Raw genomic sequence first — 23,498 nt, 5'->3', positions numbered from 1 at the left:
AAAACTAATAATATTAACCGAATTTGCAAATGCCTATGACTTAGCTATATCTTTGGTTAGAAAAAATACTTACTACTTATTGCATCAAAGAACATAAAAAACTACTTATGATATTAAAATTGTAAATATTAAATACCTACTGTCATTTTAAAATCAAAATTCACTTTTTAGCATACCAAAGATATTGGAAATCTTCGAGCCGACATTCGGGGATACACAAGTTTTCAGAACCATAAATGATTTGAGTGCACCATTAATCACAGGAGTGCAATATTTAGATAGAATAATAAAACCATCGACAAGCAGTGTGGTTGACGATTTAAGAGTGAAGAAAAATGGGACGAGGTCTATGGCATCTGCCGAAGTTGTTTTAAAACGAGCTGTGACGGTTATCGCCGATACTGCTACTAATACTTCTGATGGAGTGTTCAATGGGTGAGTGTAATATTTTTCATAGTTTGACATTGAAAAATAAAAAGCCGCCAGTAACTTAATTGGCCATTGTTAAAGGCGATTATTTTTCGCACAGATATAAGAACTTATAGGTGTGATTTTTCAACGTTTTACATCACAGCGGTCCAACATTTTCCCACTTGTACCATAAGTAGGTAATATTTTGTTAAATTTTATATTAAACTTTTACATCCCTCTACTGGCAAATATCTCCCCAAAATCCACATAAAATATAGTCTTACATAACTAAATTATAATCATTATACGTTGTAATTTTACAAAATGTAATGTTATTTTTTAAATAATATACATCGTATTTATAGTTTTAAATGTGACTTCTGTGTCAGTCAGTCATCATACTGGAATCTCTGCGGTCGTGTGCATTATGTTTACAACCGCAGGCAAATTGCATCTATCATATTTATGTATCTATCTGATGCATAATAAACATTCTATGTGCATTGTTTATTATTTATCGCTTGTGAACATCTAGATATCACATGTCTTTTTATTTCTTTCATCTGAGCTTTATCCAGGTTTCATCCTTCCTCAGCTAAGTCAGGTTTTGTAGCCCAAGGTCCATTTGCTTACCTTTTTTTCTTCACTACGCACGGTTTTCGGCATTTTTAGTTATCAGACCATTGGCACTCTTGACGAGTTTATGCCAGCTACTTTCGGTATTGCTCCTTCTGCAATGAAAATCACAAAACATATAAAAAATATTTATATTATCTTCCCATTCTAGGATAGCTCAAATAACCAAACTAATATACAAGTTTCTACCAGAAGATTTGAAATTCGAAGTATCCTTCTACACGACACTGTTTGCGAAGCTAATGGAAGGAGCTCTGAAAGTCATCAATATAAATACTCACATTCAGCAGATGGCATATGACGTCTCCTTGAGGAACGCCGCCGGTGTTAAAGTGTTGACTAGTCTGCCTGCTGTCGTTGTGGGCAAAGGGTTTGATGCTTTGGCTGATGCTGAGCGTACTCAGGTACACTTGTATTATTATACTTACAATTAAGAATTTATCAAAATTAGTAAAATGAAAAATCAGGACTCGAATGGGTATGATATCTATTATATTCTGTTTGTCCAGGACAGTGCTCTTAACCATATACAATAAACTATAAAATAAGAATTCTTCACTATTGGAAACAAAAATGTTAGTTTTGTCATAACTTTGAAAGCATCGCTAATATTGTGATGATACATAATGTATATTGTATATAGTCGATTAATTATCAATAAATCCGTCGCTCAGCTGTATTTTGCGGTGTCGGAACATTTAATTAATTGATAAATAAAAAATCTATTAATTACTTTTTCTTTATTCTCAGATTCTGACATCAAAACTGAATTATCCCGGTCAAATGTTCTGCGACAACGGTAGAATCGCGGAATTCTTCTGGGTCTCGAAGGACGAAGCTGATGGATTGAAGAAAAAGCTGTGTACCAACGCATGGAAAGATTACATCACAGACCTGATCAAGTCTTTCGGCATTTACGAAGTTAGAGACAATGTAAGAAAGATTATTTTATCAAGATAAAATATACATTCTTTATTTTTTCTTTTTTTTTTATTTCACCATAGTCACACATTTTTTTACAATAAACTCAGTAGATATGATGGTATACAATAATTTCCAACCTTTGCGAGTTACAGATAAATGTTATGGCATCTCTAGTCATACAAAGAACATTAGGCAAAGATGTTTCTGAGCAGATGTATTCTCTAGACAAAACGATTGACGTCATCAAGAACTTTACCAACGGTCTGATAGGAATGAATGAGGTGGAGAAACTCGACGTTGATTGGCTCAAACTGTTTAATGTCACTGAAGAATCGGATTTTGTGAAAGTTGTTAGAGAAAAGGGACATCTTGGAAAACAAATGTTGTAAGTATAGTAACTAATAACTACTATAGATATTATACTATACTATAAAATATAAATTGTTGCTAAAAAGCATTCAAATAATGTTATCTGAATGCTTTTTAGCAACAATTTCTATGCCACCCTTTCCTATAATTTGATTGCTTTTTAAAATTACTTTTTCTTAACAACTAAAAATTTTCACAGTGGCATTTCAGTTTTAATGTCGACATCAATAACTACTTATAATGATTTTTAATCAATGAAATTTATTTATTTTTAGCAAAATGCGGCAAGATATACCCCAAAGGTTTCATTTTTAATCCTTAACACAGATATGTTACGTCCAAAACTATAAAATCTATTTTCAAAAATATCTTATGCTCGTAATATTCAACATAAATTACTTCCAATTTTCAGAATCACAGTCCACGGCGCTTTAGCTAAAGAAGTAGTAAAACAGAATGCGTTACTGGAGTTCAAAATATCGCCAACTTTGATAGACATTACCACTATAGTAGAAGCTATGAATGAAGAACTGGCGTTAATGCCTGTGGAACTGATTGCCAGGCTGAAGAAGCTTTACCCTTATATTTTGCAGACAATGTTGTTGACTATGCTTAATGAATATAAGGTAAATTTCTGAGCCTTAGAAGTTATTTATTTATGTCATCACATTGCAGCGTGCAACAGGCGAACCCTAAAGTAATCATACTTCGCAATCTCTATTTACAGACTTACAAATGCCTCTCAACTCCATCGGAAGACATTCTATGCAATGGAAACAAAACCTTATCTTCCGCATCACAGTATTTAGAGTTTCCAACGGGTGCTGACGACGATCTAGTCTCAACTTTGTGCGACACGTCTGTAGTCATCGAAAATGGTTTAAAAAGTGATTCTGTTATTGCTAAAGCTGTAAGTAATGTTGTAAAAAAACTTGAACTAAGAAAATTAATTCGTCTTCTTCTATTCTAGTCGAAATAGTAGACAAATTTTATTAATTTATCTGCTACTTCGATGATTAAGGTTTATGGAGTAAGAGGAGAGACAGTTTGGCAACAGCAAGTTAACAGACGAGTCGCCCCACAGTCACTCAAATCATTAGTCTTTTTTTTCTCTTTATTTAAGTTACAATATTGTGTATATGATTACATAAGCAGTACCGACATTAATAATTGATAACGTTAAATAAATTACGTTAAATTGATAAAGTTAAATTGATAATTTGTAAATTGATATTCCATTTCAATGGGACATGATCTTTTATCTTTATGCTTTTTTGAATTTCCTTTTCCAGCGTTGACCTCTCTCGTTTCAGATAGTGAAAGTAACTAACTCGTCTCATAGTCCTCTAGAGTCGATCAACTGGACGAAACTGATCAACAACGTAAAGAATTTATACACAAAGTTGCATACAGACTTGCCATATCTATTTGAATACAAGACGTATGGAATGGATGAGGCTCTGAAGGCGAAAGTAAAGCTCTTGGTAGAGGAAGCAAAAGTCTTTTGGTTCAGTTGGAACCATATGGATAGAAGTGTTCATTTGAGGTTTGTGTTAACATTTTTAAATAAATGGAAAAATGAAAACATATTTACGGTCAGACGGACAATTTAAAATTTTATAATTTTATACCTTCTTTCCACAACGTTCCACAAACAAAATGAACTTCGATTGCATGAGAATTAGTACCCTGGGACCTCACAATCACAGAGAAGCGTCCTAACCACTGATTCATTTAATTACAGTCTCAAGCTACTCTTCAGAGTCTTAGATTTGATGGATCATGAGATTTTCAGCATCACAGATCAGATCTGGATCAAGATCAAACAAGTTCTCAGTGCTACTACTGGACCTTTTAATATTATAACAGACATTATTGAAGATGTAAATGGTAAGTTTAATAATACTAAGTACATTTTTCTCAGGTTTAAGCATTTAGTTGAAATAATGCGTATCACCACTCTATATCATCCCGAAAATGTTTTACGAGGCGACTAAGGGACACATAGCCTTAACAACTGACAGGTAATAGCATTCCAAAGGATGGTTAATGTAAGACAGGCGACCACTTGAAAAATCACAGCCTAATCTAGAAAGTTTTATTTTTATGCTGATCTCTGGATTCGCGGCGTTACAGCACTAATTTCAAACTGAATCTCCCAAGGGTAAAAGTCAGAGGCATTTAGTTGTAATATCACAGAGATATGCTCAAAAATGTGATCGATCTATATAACATTGAATTATTTACAATATGCGCCGTTGACATAATTTCCTGTACTTACTTAAATTGAATTTTAAGATTTTCGTAAATAAATTAATGTTATCGTTCCGCATATTTCAGCACTCATCAACAAAACAGAATCATACACATCCAAGCTGCCAAGCAAAACGTTCGAAGCTCTAAGCGCCATCGCACCTAACATCCCACTTGTGATAGTAGACGCGGCCAATATCATTGTAAATGATGATACTGATGTAAGTTCTTTAGTATATAACTAGTTGCTTGTTTGTATGTATGCAAACTCTGTATACACATAGTATCTGTATACACTTCAAAGTAAGTGGTCACTCTGGTAAAACCATAATAAATTATACACATAAGCCTTCCTCAGAAATCACACTATCTATCAAAAAATCCGCATCAAAATCTAAACATACATAAATAATAAATAAATAAATATATTAGGACAAATCACACAGATTGAGCTGAGATTGCCCCAAAGTAAGTTCGAGACTTGTGTTATGGGACACTAACTCAACAATATTATATTTTATAGCAAGTACATATATAGATAAACATCCCAGACTCGGGCCAATCAGAAAAAGATAATTTTCCATCATGACCCGACCGGGGATCGATCCCGGGACCTCTCGATTCAGAGGCAAGCACTTTACCACTGCGCCACCGATGTCGTCGTCATAGAGACAGACAGCGGGAACGACTTTGTTTTACACTATGAAAATAAAACTTAACATTTGAAAATATTTTACAGACAGCACCAATAATTTCTTTAATGAACGCCGACCCTCCCTGGCCGTGTTCCACCACCAGCATATCTGAACATCTGACCTTGAGCGACCTTTCGAAGAAGGCGATCAAAGGCGTGGAGACACTGGTCTGCTTGGACACGGAGCTACAACAACAATGGAGGGATTATATTAATATTACGACTATTAATGTAAGTTACAGATTTTTCATCGTCATTAATGTGAGAGCGAGGCTCTTGTCGTTGGAGTTTATTTCCATTGTTCTCTCTCCACAGATAATTCCTTCACTTTTGATAGTGATCTGATCTACTTTTAGGGCCTGTTTCACAACGTTCTGATTAAATATCATATTGTAAAGTTGCCTGATGTAAAAAACCCTATTCAACATTTTGTGAAACTCAATTTTAACGCTATCTGTTTGGTATGTTACATTTAGGCTATCGGATACTTTATCAGCATCTGGTCTTCTTTATAGCTGTAATACTGATACAGTATCACATCTTACGGGGTAGACAGAACTAAGAATTACGACACTCGAAAGCCGCGTTTAGTTTGATAGTGGGCTGGTTGGTGAAATTGTGATCAAATAGGGATAGGTTCCTAACAGTCTAAAAATATTCATCGCCCGTCGTGGTTAACCCAAACACATTTATTATGATAATAGTAAAAATGTTGTAGGACTAAGTGATTAACATTTTGCACACGTATAGTTAAGAATACGAAGTAGGTCATGTGTTACTTTTTAATTCCGGGAAAAATTACATTATCCGCTATAAATTCACGCTAAAAAGCTAGTTATTTATATTTAGTATTTTTCATTCAGGAAAGTAGTCCACACATATTCCTGAAATTTTCCTCTGTCTTCGACTCCCTGATCTTCGACGTCAGTTCCCTGCATCACACCCTGGCGGACGTCTTCAATGACAGCTCGGCAGTCAATGGCGATATGAATGTGGTGGTTGCGTGGAAGTATGCCGTTGAGGCTGTTAATGCTACAGACAAGAATGTTACTTTTGGGTAAGTTGAAATTAATAAAGAAATAGATTATGGAGTATTTTAGTTTACATTCTTCCATATAAGTATTATAAATGAAAAATTCGATCTGTCTAAAACCGCTAGGCCGATTTTGATTAAATGTGGAGTAGACATAATTAATGACTCGATATTAGAGCTAGAACTAAATAGAATTAATGATGATGGAAGCGTAGGCAATAGAAATTTGGTAATATGATGCAATATTATTATATATATTTGGGCCTATTTGTGTTCCTAAACTATGGTTTTGACCCAATATTTTATTGGAACAAATTCAACAAATATATATTTTTATTAGCTACTGTTACTTTTGAAATTTTCATCTTTTTTTAATGATGAAGCGACAGACGATTTACGAAAAATTAATTTTGTTACATAGTGTCTCAAAAATATGTTTACAGAAACTTCTTCAGCAAACTCGACACAGTCCTCATCGCCATCAACACGTCTTTCACCAACCAGTCCACAAACGCTATTTGGGAGGATTACATCAAATGTAGCAATGGGACTTTGATAGCTGATGATTGTAAGATGGTGGGTCGAGGCGCTTGGAAATATACATTGCAGTCTTTATCAGTGGCTTTGGAGAACATGGCTGATGATCTAATGACGTACTTTACGGAAGCTAATGGTAAGATGTATCACCATTTTGCGTATACACGATACTCTTGATCGGAAAATTACTTAGGGAACAAATGTCTGGCTATGCCGTTCCCGCCTGGCTTTGGCAGAAGCGGCAAACCCAAGAAGTGCTGGTTTGATGTGGTTAGGGTTTATATGCGTATGGTTTGACAACTAGGGACGCCAACGACCGTGCGAAGTGGAGACGAAAACGTATGAAATCAGACCTTGGGCTTCGACGCTCAACAGCTGAGGAAGAAACCGGAAAAACGCTCAGATAATAGGGAGATTATCGAACGCACGCCTACACTATCATTATTGTTTCTTTTTAGAACAAAGTTATACTAGAAACACAGTCAGCCAACACACTCACAGCCAACCAATTTAAATTACAAAAAACACACATTAAATAACGTACGGACTCCATATTATCGTCTTAAATACAATAAATGCAATTATTTGTATTACAAATTGACAAGGATATCTAACCCGGCGAGGGAGTCGCCACTGTCGAATAAATTTAACGCGAGAATTACATTGAAAGTATTCGATATTGGTCGTCTGTAAACCTAATTTAAAACAAAAAATACATACTACATACATATTGTCATATTACAATTAAAGTTAGTCTGCAACGCTTTCTATATTTCTATAAAACTAAACTTTTGTCCATAGAGCCGGAGTCCAACCTGCTTCAACTACTTGGCTTCACCAGGAGAACTGGCCTTTACATTCTGTACGACAAGCTTCCACAGTTTGTTGGCACTTTGATCAATTCCTACTGGGATTATGGATTTATGAGTCAGGTATTAATATTAATTAAACTTTATTGTTCTAAGTAAAAACGAAATGCTTAAGGCATTCTTTCCCAGCTCGTTAAAAATTAACATATATTTAGTTTTCACACAATTGACAGAAGAATATCGCTTTTACATTATTATGGTTCTACTTTTTCTCATTAAAAAAATTTTAAAAAATTTATATTTAAAAAATGGTAAGCCCTTCTGGCATAATAGGGACCAACACTGTTTGAATGTGTTTCTTTCGGCATTTCTTTCTCAGCAGTGGTCGTTCCGAAATGCTAGTAGTTTGTAGCTTTGGTAAACATCATTTAATTTAGAATATGACATGATTTGATTTGATATATGTTCCCGTGTGAAAATCACGTAGGCGAAGCCGCGGACAAAAGCCACTTATCTATAAAAACGGTAAATAAATCACGCTTATTGTATGGGAGCCCCCTTAAATGCTTATTTTATTTTGTTTGTGTTGTTATAGCGGTAGCAGAAAATTGTGTCGTAACTATTACGGTTTATGAGATACAGCCTGGTGACATACAGACGGACGAACAGCAGAGTCTCAGTTATAGGGACCCGTTTTACCCTTTTGGTGCGGAACCCTAAAAACAGCCTGAATAAAGCTCGGTTCTACGCATGAAAGCGTTGAGCTAAGCATTTCAAAAATTATGATGATTAAAAGATTATCTATATGTAAAGGTTACTTCAATTTCATTTACCTACATAATGGTTCATTCCTAAAGTTGTAAAACATATAGTAACGTCGTGGTAATGTACGCGAGTCATAGGCAAACTACAGCGCGTTTGAATAAAGTTCAGCGCCATCTAGGTGACGCTTTGTGAAACTGTTCACAAAATAAGAACAAGCAATTTGTTATGGGAAAAGTGATTTTTCCGGAATGAAAGGCACGCTATGTCCTTCTCCTTACTTCAGACTACATTTATGCAGAATTTCAAAAATATTGGTTGAGCAGATAAAGCGTGAAGGAAGAGGTAACAAACTAATTTCCTTTCGCATTTATTAAAAAAATATGATTGTGATTAGGGAGTTAGGACTAGCTTTTGCCCGCAACTCCGCCCGCGTAGCCTATAATAATAATAACCACAAAATGAGCGCCATTTTGAATAGACAATCCAAAATGTAGATTTAAGTAGGATTGAATGCGATAAAGAGTTCTGAACGCCCTAGGCTGATGATGATATGCCCTTAAATCAGGGATTCCCAAACATTTTATGTTCGCGGCATTTATTTATTTAATTTCATTATTTTAGTGTTTTAGTCTATCTATTTGAAATATTTAGGGTACATAGCATATATATCTTCGCGTGTTCTCAGTTACATTCGGAACTGTGACGCCCCAAAGCCGAGTTAGAGTAGGCGTAAAAAATTAACGTAGCGGCGAAGTTTGTAACGCTGTTGCTTCTTCACCTGCGTTTAAGAAGTCTTCAGGAAACTGAATTTTGAATAACTAATGCATATCATCCTAAGTTGAATATAGAATTGTAAATTCGAAAAATAAAACTGAGATTACTTCCAACATTAAACCAAATAAATCACTCGTCCTCAGATTCGCCGAGCATCGCTGTCCGAATTCTGGGATTGCGAAGTAGTTATCGAATCCCTGATCCCTCTCCCCGGCACCGGTATAGATACCGCAACTATAGAGAAAGTCAAACCGTTTGTCTGTCCGTCGCTATTGCACTGGATATCCCTACCGAGAGGAGATAATACTCTACTTGATGTCGTCGCTAAACCAGTAAGTTATACTCGTAAATAATAAAATTGACAGTACTCAATGGCTTTCAAATTGTATCGCGGGTCCGATAGAAAAAAAAACCGAAATGAGCACAACACACTCAGAAACGCAGACAAATATTAGTAAAAACAGGTACAAATATTTGCCCGCACTGGAAATTGAATCCGAAACTTCAAATGCTGTGTTCATTCGAAATCAAGGATTTTGATAATAAACACTTTTACTTTCATTTTACTTCAATTTATAGTCATTAACAACTTTGTACAAACTATAAGCATTATACAGATCACATATCTGAAAAATAAAGTCTTAACTAGATGATATAATTGTACAACGAATACCGCTGATGATTTTAATAAATTTCATTTGCGACTCTTTCAGCAATACTACTTCTTCACGTTACCAGTACAAAACCTAACCAGCAGTTACAAAAACGCATTTATCAAAGCAACAGAACTAACTAATCTACTTTTAGATATAGCCAAAAGGAACGAAACTCTTATCACTGAAGATAACGTCAAAATAAACAGCATACAGGAAAAGCTTAGAAAAAATGTAGACTCCATTTTGAATTACAAAATCAACGCGTCTGATCCATCTTATAGATTATACGCTGAATTAAATAGAAAACAGTTTTATTCAATGACTTATTTGATAAGAATTGTTGCAACAATTAACAAAATGTCAACAAAATTAGAGAATCTAAAGGTTGATGATATAAAAACTGATGAAAATGGAGATGATTTGAAGAAACTTGATAAAGAACTATATACTGTACAAAAAACATTTAAAAGGAGGCCGACCGACGCTATTGCGTTGCATTTCGATCTGTTAACTGATATTGCATACAGAAATGATGAAAATTTTAAGATTGTGAATGCTTTAGATGAAACATGTAATAATTTGAAAAACAATAAAACCAATAATGATATTTTGAATGAAGGAGATAGATTAAAATCGCAGATTTGTGCTAAAAACTATAGATTAATATATGGTGCCTTAGAGGATATTATAACCAAAGATATTGGAGGTATTAGACAAACTTTAATTAACCTTCGCAATGTATTACAAAATGGAAATATAGAGGAAGTTCGTATCTCAGAATTTTTAAACCAAAGGTAAGAAGTACCATTTATTGAAATAAATTATCTATGTGTAAATTAATATTTAACAAATGTAATTATTGTTTCAGAAAAAACGTGGTGAAAACTTTAAAATCCTCAATTAAGCACGCCTACGACTTCGGCATTGCAATATATCTGAAATATCTACAGAATAGTCTGGAAAATTATAACATTATTCTGTATTTCCTGTCTGGAGAAGACTGGTGGGCGGCGTTGAGAAATTTGTATAACGGACCACATGCAACCAAGTTTTTGGATACCGTTGAAATGAGTTGTGAAATCGCTGCGGATATGTTGACGAAGCTTGATAAGATACACGTAAGTGTTATCTCAATATTTGAATATTGGCCGCAGAAAAATGTGGGGCAGGACTGGGACACATCATCGAGGTATATGTATAATAAAATAAAGTCATGAATCTGTAAAACGACTTTGTTTCATGTTGTTACAATTTGAAATTGTGTACAATTTCGTCGGTTTTAATGTCATATTGAATTATGATCATAGATTATAAATTTATTGGACAAAGTTACCAGTATAATGTATCGCTAAATTAAGTTAATAGATTTATTTCGATTCTTCTTATCGAGTAAGCTAATATTTGTAATAATAATACGAGTATTTTGTATTGTATCGAGTAATTTTCGCGTCTAAAACGTTAAAAACGTTAAATTGCATTTTGTTGTACCTAAACCTAAATACTTCTTAAACATATTACTTAGATATATTTTTGTCTTATAATTTTAAATAATGCATGCCTGGAAGGGCAACTGGGGAACTGAAGAACTATATATCGCAATAAATATTTTGTAGTTTGAATTTGAGAACACTGGTATCAGATTTTATTCAAGTACGTGACGTGACGACTTTTACTTCTTTCAACAAACATTTGTTATTATTCTTCTATTCTCCCAGTTAGTCCGTCTTCTCCGCGACATCGACGTGAACAGCACCACATCATTCTGCCGGCCAAACGTGACGCTCTCCGACTACATACCGGATAGTGCGGGAGCACTGTCGAGCTTGAAACAGCGCGTGTGTGACACCGATAGAACTGAGATCTTTAGGGAAATACCACCGCTTGTTTTTGCATCACAAGTAAGCTTCTGCTTTTTCCACCTTCAATGAAGTCTTTCAGTAATTTATTTATTTATTTATTACAGAATAACAAACAATTACAAAATAAAATAGTATAAAATATAAAGTACAATACATAAAATATGAACATGAAATGATATAAACTAATGTAATTATTATTAACAAACGTCTGGTTGGAGTGCAGGTCAAGTTCTGAGAGTAACTGATGAAGCACTCGTTTATATTTTTGTAATGGATTATCATGTAATGTGGAAGAAAAACTACCCCGTCCACGGAGGATTCTGCCAATCTACTAAATAAAGTTAATTATAAGTATTTTAAGAACATTTTTAGCATAGCACTTCTGACTACCTAAATGCGATGTCATCAGGAGATACTTTTCAAAGGCCTAATTTCGGTATCTACTTTATGTATTGTCACATGAGAAGGAAACCTCAGTTTATTCCCAAGTAGGGTTGACGTCAGGCAGTCGGCTGTTAACTGTTATTAAATCACAGCTGAATATTCAAAATTTCAAGGTCGCTGTCCACAAACTTGGAACGTGCAAACAGAGCCTCGGTCGAAACCGGTAACATACGGAGATGAGAGAAAATCATCCTCAGTTTACAATGTGTCTGAAAAACACAATCCATGGTTTTCCATCGAAAATACTTATTTTTCAATTTGACAACAAATCTCAAATATCTCTTTTTATAAAAAACTTTCATTTTATCTTACCAGGGATATGATAGCGATCTAAAACTATCGAAAGAAGTCGACTACACGGCTGTTGACGCTGCTACAATCAAAACAGAAGCTAACCTAGAGAAAATAAAAAATGGACCAAAATCTCCTCAAAGACCGAGCTGGGTGGACGATGAGAAGATAGTGAAGTTGAGGAATGTTGCTGTACAGCTTTTATCTAAAGAATCCTTGACCAAGATCGCTTTTGGTGTGATCGGGAATGTTGTTGATGGATCTACACTGTTTTTGAATAGCAGGTATGTTTTTTTTTTATACTACCAAACAGGCATGTGAAAGCCTAATGGGAAGTGGTCACCATTGTCATATACCATAGGCATTTGGACGTTTAGCAATACCAGAGGTGTCACATACAGTATTTCGTTTATTCAAAAAGTACCGAATATAATGTACTTTTTAAAGATTATCATAATTATTATTACTGTCTTATTTATAATTAAAAATAAATAAAAATAATTGACCCCCATTTCATGCCGCCAGTCATGTGGAAATCGCATCTTTTCACAATCAAAAAATGTTATTTCGAAGTGATATTCGATTGACTTGGTACGCTTCCCGTTTAAATTGGAAACATTCCCTTTTTAGCAAGAATTCTGCTTCCATATATTTTGTAATTTTTCCAGTCAATGCGTATTCTGTTCCGAGTTCACAACTTGGTTCAAGCAGATCAACCTGCAACTGATCAAGAAGCAAGAATACGACAATCTGCTCTGCCATCTCCCGACCATGCCGTTGGAGGAACTGCATAATACCCTCAAGAACGAATTCCATTGGGACATGGCTATCAGAGAGGTGCGTCATCATTTACTCTTAGTTATATCAATATATTTTTTTAACCTAATATCTAAGCCAAGTGATATATTTATTTGGTTCCTACAGTCTAATTTCAATTGCCACCGACTAAGTGGGAATGACAGATGCGTGGAAGGAGGAACGCGTCATATCTCGCGTTGGGAGCTATAAGGTTGTAACTTTTGGAAAATAAAATTAATCAAAACAGATACAGTATCACGTCTTTGTTTTTTGTGACAACCCCGACTGCATTGTCAACGCTGCGTTTCTTCTTTAGCAAACCGTCGAACAATTGTAATCTCATTAAACTATGCTAATACCTTCGTCCTTCGTGCTAATATCTTGTCAACCATACCATGTATTGTGCTTAGTTACGTGTACAAAATGGTGGTGAATAAAGTTTATTATATCTATCTATCTGCAGCTAATATCATCGCGGAACTACACGAAGTACGAAATGAACAAATCTGTCAACGAAATGCTGGAGCAAATCAAGCTGCATCTGATGGGAGACCTGACCTTTAACTCCAGCAAGCTGGTCGAGTGTCTGGCGAGGAACGTTAGCAGGAATGGGTTCGGAAATGCTACTATGTGAGCACTTATTTCTACATGATTATTTTTTAGTGTTAGCTTGTGTCATTATTAATACTATCCATGAACACTCGTAATATACTTATCAACATCGTCTCTAATTTTAAAACTATCGATAATACCACTAGCGATTATATTTTAACTATATTGTCAAATATATGTCGATTGCTCAGTTTGACGACTACAATATTTAACTAGTCATTTCGCACACGGCAAGTTCGGCCTGCGATCCTATTAGTTGTTCAATTGTCTTTATTATGTCTTCTTGGCTTGAAGGGTTACTGAGTTCTAAAATTTAATGTTTTTCAGATTCCTGTCAGTACTAGCACACACAACCAGACTGATTCGAGCTGAACTACCTCATTTTCACGAAGTCGACGGCCTCAGAGATGTACCATACTTGAAGAAATTGGCGTCCGAAGTGGCACATAAGTTGGATGTTCTAGTGCCGCTCAAAAATTACCTGATGAAGGATAATGACTTAGCACAAAATCTGGGTGAAGTGATACAGAGTGATTTGGTTAAGGATATCGAAGAGTGTGATGTTAATTTACGTTTGGTAAGTACTTTTTTAAGTTTACTTTATAAAAAAAATATCTAGTTCGAGGATTCCATAACAGACGGATTCAATAGGGATTCCATTTTTACTATTGTATTTGTAAAACTCTAATAATGGTAAAAATGACAAATGAAACAAAATAATAATGAATAATTTATTGTAGATTTTTTTATACGTATTTTTGTCTCCAGATTGGTAACTATACACAAGCCCCAGTAAGAAGGTACGTCCATCTATCAAGCCATGACTGGGATGACGTTTGTAAAAAGGTCGATTGTGCTGCCCTCTCTGATATCGTGTACAAAAATATTAACAAAACTTTGGCTAATAAGGATGTAAGTTATTAAATATTAAGTTCATAACGATATATGCAGTTACTACTAGGTTTAGGTGGCTACTTTGTCTAACAGTTGGTTACACACTGAGGTGTAGCTTGCTTATGTTAATCTGACCGCTGAAATAATGGACCGATTTTCATAAAGTTTGGTATGCATGTAATTAAAGACTCCAGATCAAACAAAGGTTCCTTTTTTAAAAAATTCAACCCCCAAGTGACTATAAAAGGGCGTGAAAATACACGCGGTTGAGGCCGCGGGAAAAAGCTAGTAGTATATTTACGTTAATATCTAAATAAAAAATATTTCTCACAGAAAATTTTCATTTTTACCTACAAAGACTTTATAACACACACAACAACTTTCTTGGCACTATTAACGGAGTTGCCAATGTCTTCTCCATTTCACAAGTTAATAATCAACCAGTGTGCAGGTTTCCTCACGATAAAATTTTTCACTTTTAGCTACGAAGACTTCAGTCCGAAGAATACTGGCGCTTCACCTTCGTGTCCAATATTCTCCATCACATGGAGAACATTATCCACCACGCTAGCCGTCTACTCGGCGCAGCCAGCAAGCTGGATATCACGGGGACGTTGGAAGGCCGACTAGCTTCAGTGATTGATCTGATGATGGAAATACTTGGCGATGACATTCTGAATGGGATTGTGTATAGGTAAGATAAAACGTTTTTCTCTTTCTTATTCATCTGAACATATTCCCGTTGAGGCTTGAGCGTCGGAGACCAGGGTTCGTTTTCCTAATTTTTCGTCTCCTGTGACTTGAAACTCCCTTTTGTGCCGGTCGACCACCGGCCAAGCTTCATTACCATAGAGATGAATAGCTCTTATGATGGATATTATACTCATAGATCTTATAATAATCCTTTCATCAAGGCGTGTCACAGGTTTCATTCGGGACTACGGCGCCGGGAGATCGGGAAGTCCAGACTCTGGTTAGGATAGCGATACCACCTCGAAAAGAAAATGATCTATATTTTGGCGTGTGATTTCGCCCTAGAATAGGACCATGAGAGAAAGAATAAGATGTATACTATAATGTTTCCAGTATACAAGGAATACGAGAAGAATTACGTCCGATCCTGCATGAAACTCCTCTGGAAGTCGACCTGGATGCAGTTACCCAAGGTCTGGTCATCATACAAGAAATGAAGAAGCAGATGGTGGAGAAAGATGAGCTTAAAGGTAATTTATTTGGCTAGGCTATTTAGCGCCTTTTTGCTAATAAAGTATAACCAATAAGAAACATATCGACAAGATAACGTTAAAATTGCGTTGCATAAGTGATGTATAGAGCTAACAGGTAAATAACTTAGGCAGATTTATCTATTAGTTAGTTTATCTGTCAGATTACAATATGATATTTTATCAGTAAGTGGGGAATCTCAAACTCAATACTAGTAAGTAGTTTTGTAGCTTTGATAAAAATTATGAATATAAATTACCTGTTTCAACTAATAATGTTGTGTGCAGTGGAAGTGTCAACCCTGTTCTCCGACCCTGAGCGGTTGGAGACAGCCCTGAGCAGAATCGGTATAAACAACACCAACTTTTGGTCCATCGCCGCGCCGCGCATACATGCTGGACATCTCACATTTAAACCGGTAAGTTCAATCTTATTATACCAGTAATAAAGCTGATTTTACTATGTATGTACAAAGCAACTTGGATTACTAGGGGTTTAAATCTGTGGCGACATCTACCACGCGACATGCACAGCAGCGCAGATGTAAAAAGCCGACCAAACGCAACGAATAACAAGCCACACAAGTGATCCACGACATCTACGGACAGATGGCATTACGGTCGACTCGCTTCTAGAAGCTAACAAGCCTAGACCGCGCAGACAGTGCGTTTTCGATTGGAAGTATATATACAACCTCCGACATGACACCGTCTGTCGCGTGCGGTTCCCCAGGCGCAACACCTAGCCTGGCGCGAAGATCTTCCCTTTGTGGCGGTCGAGCATAATCACCTAGCTCCCGCTACAAAATTAAATTATATTATATATATTAAGTTAAAAATCCTGATTGTTTTTTAAAACCCTGTCTTTGGCCGAAAATAAAAATCATTTACTAATCATTAATATTATTTACACAATTAGTACCTATATTTCTATCCTTTAGCTACAATTTTAAAAGTATTTTGTATTTGATAGAAATTTCATTGTGAAATGTTGTGCGCTGGCATAGAACCGCGCGCAATGCTGGCGCCTTATTCAATGTAATGGTATGGCTAAAAACCGGTTTAAACCAGATTTATCCGATCAGATGGTAACCTCAAGTTTCATATGACTTTCTTTTCTTATAACTCTTTCATATGTATATGAGCCAAAGGATATCAGAAATACCTATGCTCATCTATGTCCTTTTAGATCTTCTCCAACCAAGATGAATACCACATCTCACGGTTCGTCTGCCAGCCGGACTGGATGGAAAAGGTCATTCACCCCGCGAACTTGGACGTGGTGACGTCAGAGGACGTCCACGCGGCAGTGGTGGACCAGTTCTGTCAGCTATCTGATGTGCAGGCGAAGAAAGCCATCGTAGCTATTGTGCAGAATTTAAATTACAGCTTTATAATCGAGAAGGTACTTATTAAGATTCCTTATAGGTAATTTAAGGAGAATTGTATCGTTTTATCCTAGCATCGGACCATATATCTTTGCTACTGATAAGCAACAAAAGCATTCCCAATAATTGATGTCGGCATGCGGCTGATTGTAAAATCTTTTAAAAAAATAAGGTCCTTTACTACCCTAGGCTTCGCTGCTTCACCATCATCTTTCCCAAATTGTCCTTCCTCCTGCTCCATAAAAGACCTGAATGAAGCAATGACAAGACAATTGCTGCGGCTGGTCTAAATTAATATAATTAGTCTTCTTTTCGACTCGAAAACTAGAAGCCCCATCGAAATAGATTCTCTGCTGTGCTTCAATAGGTATGTGTTTTAATTAACTTCTGTAGTTATTACTCAGATAAGTAGTATTTAAATATATAAAAATATAATGGAAACCATAATAAATTATATAGCTAACTTTCTTCAAGAATCATACTATCTATTGGTGTAAACCGTAAAAAAACCCGTCCGATAGTTTTTGATAGTCCGATTGTTCTATACAGCTATAAAGACAGACGTGTTAGCGGAACTTCTTTTTATATAAGGATACAATTCATGATACAGGTAAAAAATATCCTCCTAATCAAGCTGTACACCGCATCGCACCTCACCGAAGCCGAGGGGGCCAACGTCCTCACCAGCCTACCACAAATGGCTGCCCTGTTGCCGACTATTCAGAACAGCGTGGGCGACCTCAGCGACACGTTGGCTAAGGAACTTCTGTTCCAGCAGTTGAAGGACTTCAGCTCCGTTGGAAATCTATTGGCTTGTAAGTAACTTATACATTTTACAACATACTTCTCTAATGATCCTTTTTTTCGGTTTCAGGAGGCTTTAAATGCCTAGAAAATATACTGGTTAGCAAATATACCTTTGAAGGCAAAGTATGCAGCAATGAAGATTCATATCCGTTTCATCTCGCACGTAAATCCTGCCTTGTGAATGTCTAATGAGTTATGTCATCCTCCCTGCTTTGCTATATAAGTTTGCTAGTTTTGTGGTCGACAATAACATGCGAAGGTGCGCGTCTTTTTAACAAGATACCGTTTGATATCAAGAATATTAACTCGTTCGATGTATTCAAGAAACAATTAGCCAAACATGCAATTTCTATTTACCGAACTTGTCTGTTGTGTTTAGTTTATTAGTGTGACAACGAATATAACATTTCTTGTATTTTGTGTTCTCATGTAATTGATGTAAAATATGTCTTTATGGGAATAAATGTCTTTAAACCTAAACCTAAGACAACGGTCATAACCGGTGCCTATGCACACGAACTGTTATTTATTATATCCATTATGACAGTGTGTGAATACTTGTTAGTGAATGCGGTGGAACATCAGTGATCTAGTTATGACATCAGTGTCTATATAGTAGCTACGTGCACAAACCCTTGTCTACAACCAATATTGGGCTGCTTGTATCATAATGTATTATTAACTCTATCAGTTCTATGCCCATGTTATGTCAGATCAAATTAATTGTTAATATTTAATAGTATAAATATTTTGTAATAACATTGGCATAACATGAAGTTCTTCAAAAAAGGTGTGCATTCATTTTTTTCATTTCATTCATTCATTCGTTCGTTCGTTCTTTCTTTCGTTCGTTTGATCGTACGTGCGTTCGTTCGTTCTTTCGTTCATTCATTCATTCATTCATTCACTCATTGCCGATAACGTTTATGTGATACCCCTGGTGTTGCAGGCGTCTACTTTGCGGTGACCACTTTCCATCTGGTGGGACACATGCCTGCTTGTTCATCATCATCACCTAATTTAAGAACGGGGCTCTTGTCGGTGGAGTTCCGTTCCATTGCCTTCTCCCTTCACATCTTGAATACAACATGACGTCCGCTGTTCTTTTTGTCTGATTATTTGGTCCTTAGTAAATGGACAACACTCAACGGCCCACACTAAACACTAAGCTTGTATCGCGGGTCCGATGGACACAAACACAGAAACAGGCACAATATACCCAGAACCGCAGACAAATATATGTGATCACTGAATCGAACCCAGGACCTCCAGATAGCGGGCGGGCGTGTGGACCACAACGCCATGGGGGATGTCAAAAAGTAGTAAAAAAAAATTGTTCCAGCATCAGAGTTCATGTCGAGCGCGGGCAAAATGATCTGCGGTAAGCCGTTCTACGCCAACGTGAACCGGTTCTACAAGACCGTGGCACAGACCAAGGACTTCTCCAACCAGCCGGAACAAGCGCAATTAGACGTGTTACCTAGTAAGTAATAGAAGGAAAAAACATATTTATATTTTCTATTATAATATATTTGTTCTTTCGATACCAGTTATTCAATATTTCCCTGATAGAAACCACTCATAAGTACTTGTATTTCTTTTGACTAAAAATTTACGTTTTCGAAAAGATTCTTTCTATTTTATGAGTAGGTATAAAAAGTATAAATAGCATAAGTAAGACCTGTTCATCCTTACATATTATAAAAAGAACGTATGTCACCTCTGTCTGTCGTACGCGATAAACTCAAAAACTACCGGACGGATTTTTGTACAGTTTTCACCAATAATCGTAGATGGCAATTCTCATGAGAATGGTTTAAGTGTAATTCCTTATGGTTTTACCTGAGCGAAGTCAGAATTCCATAAACATTGTCCATGGCGACACGATTCGCAAAAGCTCGTGCTAATCACTGTATATTTTTAGCCGACTTTTGCCGTTCGCTGTACTCGGACATCATCAACGTACAGGGCGGTAAGATCGTGTGGAGCTTCGTGAAGCCATTGCTGATGGGGAAGATTCTGTACACTCCAGACACACCCATAGTACAGAAGATAATACAGAAGGTTATTACTAATTAGAATACATACTGACTCTAAATTTTATTGTTAGCGATTACTGCTATGTGATGGCCAGTATTCGTGTAATTATTCAATCGTATAACGTATCATTCGTTAGGTATATATGATTATATAAAATAGGTTCAGTGCTATATCTATCTATCAGGTCCTTACATATGAAATTGGCGTTTGGTATAGGAGGAACAAAAAGTCGAATATTTTTAAATATAATATATTTATTTAATCAAAGTAAGAACCATTATTATCTATGCTCTTTTGTCATCTCATAGGTAGTTCATTGATCCCTTTACTAAAAAAAATCATTCGGACGAGAATCAATAAAATCTTTGAAGGCGGTTTGGACTGCCCTATCGGAGTTGAACTTTTTCCCTTGTAATCTGTTGGAGCGGAGAATCCACTTTTCATCACAGGTAATGATTTTATTTAAAAACCCTTTATTATTGTGCCGGTTAAGTAATGTAACGCAGCAGTCGACACGCGTTTGCCGGTTTGCTTCACTCAATTCATGAGGAGGTTCCCACCTTTCAAGTTTCTTAATCTGCCCAATTTGCTTCAAGTATGGATTAAAATAGTTTTATCACTAACACCGAAGCCTGAAGCTAACTCGAACGTGGTTTGCAATGGATCCGCTTCCATAATAGCCTTCATTTCTTCATTATCAATTAGGATCTCCGGCCGTCCACGGGGCTTCTTCTGCAAGTCGAAATTTCCAAAACGAAAACGTTGGAACCAAAAACGCACTGTGTTTTATATTGCGACACGACCACCATACACATCATTAACCCTTCGAGCCGTTTCCGCAGCACTGATGCCACGGTGGAACTCGTACTCGTAAATAACGCGATATTTCAAGTTTTCAATTTTGTAAACTAAGTGACGCAAACAGAAAAATCAGAAGAAAAAAACAAATTAATGACGGTTAACGAAACACAAATACATGTGTAAATAGCTGTATATATAAATTTGAATTTGGAATTCCTAACCAAAGAGGAGAAAATTGTGATTAAAGTGACCAGTACAACAAAACGCCAATTTCATATATAAGGACCTAATAATATATCTACATCCAGGTTCACCAATCAGGCTACAGATTCTGGTGTTATAGAGGTAATGTTATATAAAGGTTACGCCGCTTCATCCTTCATAATCAAACCAGCAGTCGGACCGACAATAAAAGCCGGCGCTTGAAAGCGCTTATTTTCTATGACTAATTAAGGAAGTTTAAAATCTTGACATTATTTCTCAGGCAAACGAATCCTTCGCACACATGACCAAGCTCACAGGCCTCGTCCACTCATTCGCGAAATCCTTCTCTTCCGTGGATAAACTGTCCCAACACAGAGAAGGTGTCGCCGCGCTGCAGAATATCATCAATAACCCTGGCTTGGCCGAGTTGAAGAGCACCCTTATTGGAGACATGGAATTGCCGGATATGGACGTGGAGGGACTATTTGATGACTTTGGAGATTTGAAGGTTAGTTTTTTATATCATAGTAAGTACACGAGCAGTGCAGGTTCAGAGATTGAACAGTCTTTTTGGGAAGAAAATGAGAAAATATTGGACATAAACCAATCTCTGCAGGTCGCATCAAGAAAGCGTTCTCTCTATCTCATCCTTGCGTGTTGCGTTCGGGGCTGTAACGCCCGCGAAGCCATAAAATAAAACCTAAAGCTGATAAATGAGAATAAGTATTATTGGTCTCTTTGGTGTTTTCTTCTCCTAAATTTCATTCATCTTTAAGTCCAGGAATCTTGGATGATGTTTTATGTAAAACATTTATGAGTATCTTCATATTTACATATTATATAAAGTAGCGTATCACATCTGTCTTTATCAACACGATAAACTCAAAAACTATCGGACGGGTTTTCGTACAGTTTTCACCAACAGATAGTATGATTTCTGAGGAAGATTTAGGTGTATAAGATTGCCGATAGCCGGGACCGGCCGGTAGTGAAATAACAAAGACGTGGATACGACGTTCCAGGGTATCGGTAACCTGCTTACCAAGGCGTCAGACTTACTGCAGTGCATCAACCTGAACCGGTTCCACCCCACCCCTGATGAGTACGAGCTCACGCACGCCGCTGCTAAACTTAGCGGCGTCAATGAGTTCTCAGCTGGTTAGTTATTTATTTCTTTTATTAGCAAATAAACTAAGAAAATATAGGGGTAAGTCCTAACCAATCCAACATATCCCACTTATATTATAAAGGCGAACATTTTTGAGTATTATTGTTACTTTGACGACCTCGGTGGCGCAGTGGTAAAGTGCTTGCCTCTGAACCGAGAGGTCCCGGGTTCGATCCCCGGTTGGGTCATGATGGAAAATGATCTTTTTTTGATTGGCCCGGATCTTGGATGTTTAATTAGTATCCATAACACATATAGTATTGTTGAATTAGTATCCATAACACAAGTCTCGAACTTACTTTGGGGCTAGCTCAATCCGTGTGATTTATCCTTATATATTTATTTATTTACTTATTCACGCTCAAACGGCTGGGCCAATTTGGTACGCTGGTAGAATATGACCTGATATAACACGTAGGGTATTTTTTACTCCGATATCCTCGAAAATATAATTCTACATTGGTCTGTCATTAGGTCTAGTCTTCTTGAACGCGAACAAACACACGGACAATATGAACAACATCGAATACAAAATCAGAATGGACATTGACAACGTGCCTACCACTGCGAGGCTGAGGAACTAGTAAGTATACACAGAACAAACTCATGATAACTCACTCTCTTTCTTTTATAATAATACTCTTAACTCCATGCGAAATAAAATGAATGCAATTAATTGCTTCGTAACTGTAGCCGTTTCCATTAGAGCTGCGCTAAGCGAGGCTAGGTAAATGAAGCGATACTATTGCTTTTTCAAAAACACATCCCTTGCTACGCATTTTCGCACATCTCTGGTGGAAACGCAGCCTTTTAACTGCCGCACCGCCAGGCAAAATGACGTTAATTAAAAATAAGCTTTGAATCGTCCTCTGAAGACATACTTTACGTTGACAACAAATAAGGGACAGTTCGCGGTCAGCTCAATTTATCTTCTAAGCACTTGTAAGGGAAGCCTTAGCAGCTATAACAATAGCAGTCCCAAATCAAATAACTTATTCAGAAATTACTTTTTCACGTCATATTCTAAAGTAAATTATATTTACAAAAGCAACAAACTACTAGATACTATTAGCTTGCAATCAGAAGAGCGTTAACGTAAGACAAAACT

The 23,498-nt window shown here is 36.4% G+C and overlaps 1 protein-coding gene across 2 annotated transcripts in view; it reads left to right on the top strand.

Annotated features, from left to right (window-relative positions):
* Positions 1-23,498, top strand: part of ldd (lipid droplet defective) — an 81,630-nt gene that overhangs the window by 28,379 nt on the left and 29,753 nt on the right. For both annotated transcript variants that reach the window (XM_053760465.2, XM_053760466.2), the window contains exons 9-40: positions 172-435; positions 1,199-1,451; positions 1,798-1,980; positions 2,124-2,356; positions 2,753-2,966; positions 3,068-3,250; positions 3,654-3,886; positions 4,085-4,230; positions 4,681-4,814; positions 5,333-5,518; positions 6,151-6,344; positions 6,764-6,993; positions 7,659-7,789; positions 9,349-9,537; positions 9,919-10,655; positions 10,730-10,979; positions 11,577-11,759; positions 12,480-12,739; positions 13,124-13,292; positions 13,717-13,883; positions 14,193-14,442; positions 14,634-14,777; positions 15,242-15,453; positions 15,846-15,982; positions 16,271-16,401; positions 17,172-17,387; positions 17,981-18,185; positions 19,520-19,660; positions 20,102-20,241; positions 21,503-21,730; positions 22,245-22,380; positions 22,865-22,973. In XM_053760465.2, the coding sequence (XP_053616440.1) occupies positions 172-435; positions 1,199-1,451; positions 1,798-1,980; positions 2,124-2,356; positions 2,753-2,966; positions 3,068-3,250; positions 3,654-3,886; positions 4,085-4,230; positions 4,681-4,814; positions 5,333-5,518; positions 6,151-6,344; positions 6,764-6,993; positions 7,659-7,789; positions 9,349-9,537; positions 9,919-10,655; positions 10,730-10,979; positions 11,577-11,759; positions 12,480-12,739; positions 13,124-13,292; positions 13,717-13,883; positions 14,193-14,442; positions 14,634-14,777; positions 15,242-15,453; positions 15,846-15,982; positions 16,271-16,401; positions 17,172-17,387; positions 17,981-18,185; positions 19,520-19,660; positions 20,102-20,241; positions 21,503-21,730; positions 22,245-22,380; positions 22,865-22,973 (6,588 nt within the window). The remainder of the gene's footprint in view (positions 1-171; positions 436-1,198; positions 1,452-1,797; positions 1,981-2,123; positions 2,357-2,752; positions 2,967-3,067; positions 3,251-3,653; positions 3,887-4,084; positions 4,231-4,680; positions 4,815-5,332; positions 5,519-6,150; positions 6,345-6,763; positions 6,994-7,658; positions 7,790-9,348; positions 9,538-9,918; positions 10,656-10,729; positions 10,980-11,576; positions 11,760-12,479; positions 12,740-13,123; positions 13,293-13,716; positions 13,884-14,192; positions 14,443-14,633; positions 14,778-15,241; positions 15,454-15,845; positions 15,983-16,270; positions 16,402-17,171; positions 17,388-17,980; positions 18,186-19,519; positions 19,661-20,101; positions 20,242-21,502; positions 21,731-22,244; positions 22,381-22,864; positions 22,974-23,498) is intronic.

The sequence above is a fragment of the Plodia interpunctella genome, chromosome 20 (assembly GCF_027563975.2).
Source record: "Plodia interpunctella isolate USDA-ARS_2022_Savannah chromosome 20, ilPloInte3.2, whole genome shotgun sequence".
NCBI lineage: Eukaryota > Metazoa > Arthropoda > Insecta > Lepidoptera > Pyralidae > Plodia > Plodia interpunctella.
Note: the sequence above shows the minus strand (reverse complement) of the source record. Positions and strands in the feature narration are given on the sequence as shown.